This window comes from Ciconia boyciana, chromosome 1, assembly GCF_034638445.1.
Source record: "Ciconia boyciana chromosome 1, ASM3463844v1, whole genome shotgun sequence".
Classification (NCBI taxonomy): Eukaryota; Metazoa; Chordata; class Aves; order Ciconiiformes; family Ciconiidae; genus Ciconia; species Ciconia boyciana.
Window position 1 is genome coordinate 204541782 of NC_132934.1, and position 7660 is coordinate 204549441.

Genomic DNA, 7660 nt, shown 5'->3' on the forward strand with positions numbered 1-7660 from the left:
GTGCCTGTAGTTCTCTAGGGTAATTTCTGCCACTTCGTCTTTAGTTGTGAAAATGCCCTTGGCTGATAGGCTATGCAGACCAGCACATATGGTCTGGGGTGCTCTACGGAGACCTTTACATTGTGGTGTGGGGGTTGCCTGGAGCAAATATGGGAGAACAAGGGGATGCAGCCATAAACCCATGATTACAGGGGCCAGGTAGCAGCACAGGTGACGGTTCTGTAACCATGCTGGGATATCAGGTTCAAGAGAAGAGATAAATGAGTCATTGGTATAATCAGCTATGTCACTAAAATTATCAGGGACAAGATGGGCTAAAGGAAGGGGTTCATCCCTGACATGCTGAGGTCCTGCATGGGTGCCACACTGAGAAAACTGAAGGGCAGTTTCTGGAGGTCTCTTTACCATGTGCCACAAGGAATTACAGATTGTTGTCCCTCACAAAGAGCCAGGTCCCTTTACCACCTCTGAAAAATGAGGTGATTTTTATCCAGGTTACCGATTATAGATTTAAATACTTGTAAGTTTAAAATACTGGTCCAGTTTAGGAATGAAGAAAAAAAAATAATGTCCAATAATATGATTGCGAAATCAGGGGTTTTCGGGCAAGGTAAACTGTCATGGGTTAGTGTGCTTCTGAAACCAAATTTGTTTTCTGTGTTTTTGTGGGAAATCAAAGGATGTTATGAACTGAGTCATGCAGTTATTGACTTTAATAAGCACACAACTGATATAAATAGAGAAACACTGGTGAGCCTTGGAAAGAAGAAGAAGAGATTGAGAGGTGTTCTAGCAAGGGCTGATAGGACAAGGAGGCAAAGATGAAGACAAAAATCCTTCCTTTCCTTGGGTTACTATATGTTGCATGCTCTTGTGCTTTCCCAGTGGCTCCAGAAAAGGAAAAAGAAGATATGCAATTTGCTAAGGTAAGGACTACAGACAGAACTTAGGAAATAATTTATAGACAAAATTAATGTAGTGATGTATTAGTGACATAGAATATTTTATTAACAACTCTCTGCATTTGAAAAGAAACATTTATGTTCTAAACTGTTGCTTTTTCTTCCCCATCAGAAATATCTGGAAAATTTTTATGATTTTAAAGAAGAGAAAAATTCTCTCTTTAAATCAAAGAACCTCAATCTCATGGCTGACAAAATCCGAGAAATGCAGTCATTCTTTGGGCTAGAGGTAACTGGGGAGCTGAATCATAAGACGCTGGACATGATGAAGCAGCCTAGATGTGGAATACCAGATGTCCGTTCATACAGCACCTTCCCACAGAGCCCTAGGTGGAAGAAAGAAGACGTGACATATCGGTAACATATGAAAGCATGTTTCTCTGTACACCACTGGGAAGCTTTGTGAATGCTAGGCAGAAGTAATGCCAACAAATTCTTTACTATTTACTTCTGTATTTCTCCATATAAAAGCCCAATTCAGGTTGAAAGGGCCACGAACGTGGTGACTATTCATATCCTTTGCTTTAGACTTCCAAACAGTGATGAAAATACCAAAATAGGAGTTTACATTAGTTAGTTAACAGCCTACTAAATAATACACTTGGTGGATAGAAGAGATACAACTGAGAGTATATATGTTAGGATTTCTGAAAGATGTGAAAGAAAATTGTGACAACTTCCTTTGTTATGTAAGCAAATAATTTGAAAATAAACAATTCGAGACACATAAATAATAATAACCACCAATTAAAATATTTGACCTTGATACTATGTGCCCCAGCCACATGTGATCTGGTTGCTTTTAATTCCTTTCTCCTTATTTCACAGGATTTTGAACTACACTCCAGACATGCTACAAGCTGATGTAGAGGAAGCAATTGCAAAAGCCTTCCAGCTCTGGAGCAGTGTCACCCCTTTGAGATTCACCAGGGTCCACAGTGGTCAAGCAGATATAATGATCTCCTTTGCAGCTGGATGTAAGGGGACTCCCTTGCCTGGGAATGATAAGTATTTGTCACTTTTTCTTACAGAGATGATGACATGCATCACTTTTTTTTCCATTTTTTTTCAGTTCACGGTGACTTCTATTCCTTTGATGGCCCAGGAGGAACTCTGGCTCATGCCTATCCCCCCAGCAGTGGGCTAGGAGGAGATGCCCACTTTGATGAAGATGAAAACTGGACCAAATTTACCACCTATAATGGTAGGTAACCTTAAATATTGTGTTGCCTGTTTTTTATTAGACAGTGTGGTCTTGAAGACACTGTAAAATCACAGATCCCATGGCAGTAGTTCCAGTATTTATGGAGATGTAAAATGTCAGTGTAATTTAGTAAAATGATTCTGCATATTTTGACCTGGGCTGCAGTCATGACAGTCTCCTGAAGTTAATGCACAGCCTGCAATTACAGCTCCTGTAAAGGAAATGAGATTAGCATGAAACAGCAATATTGGGTAATCATGACATTGTAAGGCAGGGAATTTTTACCCTCAGGTAATGACCTTAAAAGTTGTAATACTGAGCTCTCACTTTTTTTTTTTTAATTTAAAGTGACACAAATCTTTAACTTCTGCAAAGGAAAAAACCTTGAGTTTGTTGGTAAATATAATTAAATATGACAGTGAAGTGTTCTGGTTTCCAGCAATGTCCAGGGATAATGTTACATGTTACTGGTCTTTGTGAAGTAGTTACCAGGTGAATTCCATGTCATTTATGATTCCCAAAATCTGACCAGATGACTAAAATGTTCTCACCCAGTTTTCAGTCATTATTAACATTAAAGAAACTTTGATTCTTTGTTGGCAGGAAAATTTCTGCAACATGAGCAAAAACTGTCCCCAGATTGGTTTCCCTGTGAGAAATGAAGGTTTATAATTTGAAACTCATTTCTTCTCCAGGATGCCAGAGAACCTCTTACTTGGGACATAGTTAGATTTTGCTGTTTAATTAAGACCGCGAATGATATATCATGCATGAGATGATGGCACTGGTATCCCACTGTCATGTGAGAAAATTTATTGAGTATTTTTTCTTTGTGCTGGATTTTTTTTAGGATACAACTTATTTCTCGTTGCTGCTCATGAGTTGGGCCACTCACTAGGTCTTGGTCATTCCAACGTCTTTGGTGCTTTGATGTATCCTATATATATGGCCAGGGATACGAGGGACTACAGGCTTCCTCAGGATGATATTGATGGCATTCAGGCCCTCTATGGTAAGCAAGAAGCATCAGTTTTGGTGGATGATGGATAAGCATTTATAATTAATTTTACCCAGCAGCTAAAATGTACTGAACTTTCTACTGCAAGAAGGAGACTGAGGTTTTATTTCCTGATATTATTTTTTGGCAAATCTTTTGGTTTCTTTGTGGTTAAGAGTCTACATCTTCAAAATGGAATCTGTGGGCTGTATCCATGCCAGTAAGTCAAAAGGTCCAAGAGCCTTCTCTCCAAAGGAACAGATAGAGTCTATAGTATTACACTCTATCTTCCACAAAAGGATGGTCACATGCACAACTGCCTTTTGGAAATGGTGTTTGCTCTCCTGAGCACGTACAGTTTGAGAGACCAATGGCTTGTCAAGGCAGAACAATGCCAGAGACCATTTTAACAGTCAGCAGCACAGATAGATAGCCAAGTTTAACAGCCCAGGAACTTTCCCTGGCATTAATTTACTAGTTGAGTTTGAACCTTAAGAAATCTATGCATTTGGCTCCATATGGTACATCCTGAAGCTCTGCAACATGAAACACTCTAATTCATCTTCCAATTCTATACCTATCTGTTTCCCAAAGGACCCCCCAGAGAATCTTCTGCACTTCCAACAGAAGCTTTTGTGCCACAGGAAACAACTGAAATGACACCTACAGAAGCACCAACTGAAACGTCACCCCAGGAAGAACCAACAGAAACGACACCCTCCAAAAGCCCCACAAGACCAGAGGACTGTGACCCCCATTTGACTTTTGATGCTATCACTACTCTCCGTGGGGAAATACTGTTCTTCAAAGGCAGGTAAGTGTTTTCATTTCTAGCAACACCTTTTTGTGAGACTCACAAAGGCAAAGCATAAAGTTCAGTTCAAGGAATTTATCTTCCCTTGGTTACAAAGGAAGATATTTCTTTCTGAAAGTATTAAGTCAACTTTGCAAAATTTTACTAGCCCAGCTGGTCTGGGTGAGTAACGTGGTTTACTGACAGGTGAGTAAAATGCTTTAAGCCATCATGTCTGTTAGAATTGTGCAAGGCTGAATAATCCCAGTGTCACTCCTCAGCCTGCAGATGCTTTGTATGCAGCACCGTCCTCGTCACACCATCCCGTGTGTGGGTCAGGGAGCTGTGGAAAATGTCACTGGTGATTTTTGGTGGCACACTGATCTGGGAGTCTGCACTGGACCACTGCCCAGTACTGTCTGTAGGGAGACCCTGCTGTTACAGGTGTCCTCTTTTTGGGCTCACTCTGACACTGGGCACTGTAGCGGGTTGTTGGCTGGGCACATCCACCCTGGAGAGGGAGAACAGCATGTCAGGCCCAGGGTTTCACCCACTTCTTGGGTTGGTAATTGTGTTTTGATTGAATAAGCTTCCTTTGATGATTTGGGTCTTATTTCCCTTCTAAAACACATGATGAAGAATTGTAGCTTAAAAACTTAATAATTTTCAGGGAAGGGCAGGAAGGAGAGGTTCCTCCTTAAATTAGGTTTTAACATGTTTCTCAAGAATGTCTAATGAACATTTGTAACCAAACTGAAATTAAGAACGCAGATGTGCCTACTTGCATGGGACATGGTGAAGAGAATGCTTCAATTGTAAGCACTACCACAGACATCACGTTGTCTTGGGCAAGCCGTCAGGGTGCCAGTGGAGAGGTCTACAGGGCCACCAGCTACAGGTGCCTGTGCTTGAGCCGAGGGGTTGGACAAGATGACCTCCAGATGTCCCTTCCAACCTCAACTGTTCTGTGACCCCAGACCAACCAGTAGTAAAGGGTAAATGTCTATGAGAGAGCAGGGCAAAGTGAAGCACTTGTATCCCAAAAGGGGTGATATCTCTGCCTCATAGGGATGACTGGCTCCAGCACCCAGACACTAGGATTTAGACTACATTTCTGGGCTAGTGATCTCCTAGTGAAATACAGACAATGAAACACTGCTGTTTTCATTTCTATCAATCAGCTATGTCTGGCGCAAAAGTCCATATTTCTCAGGCATTGAACATGACACCATCTCCTCGTTCTGGCCATCACTGGCAGCTGGCTTTGATGCTGCTTATGAGGTTGACAAGAAGGATCGAGTGATATTTTTTAAAGGTATTTCTCTTACATTTCCATCAGTCCTTTTTATGAATGAATAAAGTTATAGTATTACTGCTAATGTTATGTAATAATCATGGAAGTAATATACTAATACTAATACAAGATATTCTTAATATTTAAATCCATTTTCATTTTGAAAATGCTGTTACTGTCATTAACTAATGCTGCTTCACAACAGCCCTGTACAATATGATATTACTCTTTTGGCAGTGAGATCATAGCTGAGACAGAATTGATTGCCTACACTAAGTTATTTAAATACATTTTTAAAGGTGCCAAACACACCTAGAAAATATGTTGAGTTTTAACTATTGAGTATATAATAGTCTAATGACTATAAAAAGTGGAAAATCAAACAGCTCTGCAATATTCAAACTTATGTGTGCCCTAGAGGGTCATGTTCTCAGCTGGACATCTGTACTATTTGGTGGCATTTACTACACAGAAAGCTCTGGGGCTTTGATGAAAAGAAGCTCAGCCTCCTCAGGAATCTCTACTAACTTTTTCTGGTTTTCCTGCAGACAACCAGTACTGGGCTGTCAGTGGCTACAGTATAGACCCAGGCTTCCCCAAGCCTATTCAGAACCTGGGCTTCCCCACCGGTGTCAGGAAAATTGATGCAGCTGTTCATGATCAAAATACCAAGAAAACCTATTTCTTTGTAGGCAACAAGTACTGGAGGTAAGGCTCATTCCTCTTTTGTACAGCAGAAAATCAAAATAGCTTTTAAAATGTCAAGTTATATTAGTATTTGTACAGTAAGTTCATGGCCTCTTGTTGTATACAGCCTTCTCAGCCAGTATAAAGCTGAAACTCAGAGGAATTACTCATGTCTTTTCATAGAACAGAGTCTGTAACACCTGAGATAAAGACAACATCCATTTACTCTTACCAGTCTGTGATTAACAAACAAATGAGCTTTGTTTATTCGTTAGGAAGCAGCATTACATGAACTTAGTATAAAAAGATAATGTGAGTAGACTTTGTCATCATGTTATGTATTCATTCAGTAGCTATTAAGGGACAGAAGTGCTCTCTGAAATTTATAAATGACAAATCTATCAAGAAAGTTATGGAAGGAGATTATAATATTTCATTTTTAAGAAACAGTTCAGCTAAGCAGTAATGTTAGCCCTGCTAATTAATCTGTAATATTATCGTGAAAGAGTAGTATTACACCAGAAGTTTACATTCCACTCATGGGGTCACTTCATAGATTGGATGCTGTAAAATTAAAATATTCAGTTTGAATGATTATTTAAGTTTATTACTCAGTATAAGCCCCATCCAGCCTTATTATCAGTCTCAGGGAATGGAAGTGAACTATTTAGTCCGATGTTCTGAAAACAGCCTTGCATAGGCCACTAAAGATGTAAATATTCACACAGCCAGGATTTATACAGTTCTGTGAGATCACAGATGCTCACAGTTACTGGATTTTCAGCTGAGAGTAGGCTTATTTAGTAAAAATTCCACCTGGTTTCAACATTGAACATCACATGCTTTTTTCTTGTTTCCATGCAATTTCTTTATTTAGTTTCAGTGAAAATACCCAATCAATGGAAAGGGGATATCCAAGAAAAATAGCATCTGACTTCCAAGGAATTGGCCATACAGTTGATGCTGCCCTTCAGAAAAATGGTAAGTAAATTAAAATGTAATTAAAAACAAAATAAAAGACCACCAACCAAAGCTAAAAGAGTATATGTTTCAAATACATATATATATATGAAATGTTTGTTCTGATATTTTTTTTTAAATCACCCAAGAAAACAGCAAGTGTATATCAATAGGTGTACAAAAAGGAAATATTAATTTGCCAATATTTTGTCCTTCCAATTCTAGGACATTTCTACTTTTTCCATGGATCAAACCAGTCTGAGATTGACATCAAGAACAAGAAACTCATCCGTATAATGAAGAGCAACAGCTGGTTTAATTGCTAGAAATATTAAGTGATGGTGCAGGGCTGTATTTGTACCAGAAATGTTTCTTCATGTTCCTTGGTTATAAACAATATAATTCAGCTGTTACTGTGCATCTGAATCTGAAATGATGGCCTTTGATGATAATCTAATTTAAAACCTTAAAAGTGTCAAACTTAATGTACAGTTTTAATTTATATTATTTTCCAACTATTTATTAATCAAGTTGTTTTTGAGTAATAAAGTATTTTGCTTGAGTATAGCAGTGTTCTTGTGTTCTGGTCCACTCTGCTGGAGACAAGGCATCTGATATAACCCCATACAAGCCTGAATGGAGCCAGGACCCCACCGCCATTTTTAGCAGGGCTCAGTGTCCATAGGGGGGCAGTTAAAGAGAAGCAGAAGTAGGTGGGCAGTTTTGACAGGCAATAAGAAATGACCTGGGGGACAGAGGAGGG

General features: G+C 39.2%; 1 protein-coding gene across 1 annotated transcript; it reads left to right on the top strand.

Annotated features, from left to right (window-relative positions):
* The first annotated feature begins 777 nt into the window (after positions 1-777).
* On the top strand, positions 778-7452 carry LOC140646542 (interstitial collagenase-like). Its single transcript, XM_072850641.1, has 10 exons — positions 778-926; positions 1075-1319; positions 1791-1939; positions 2035-2166; positions 3017-3178; positions 3758-3977; positions 5138-5271; positions 5799-5958; positions 6815-6918; positions 7123-7452. The coding sequence occupies exons 1-10, from the start codon at positions 822-824 to the stop codon at positions 7221-7223; spliced, it is 1512 nt and encodes a 503-aa protein (XP_072706742.1). The 5' UTR covers positions 778-821; the 3' UTR covers positions 7224-7452.
* The last annotated feature ends 208 nt before the right edge of the window (positions 7453-7660 follow it).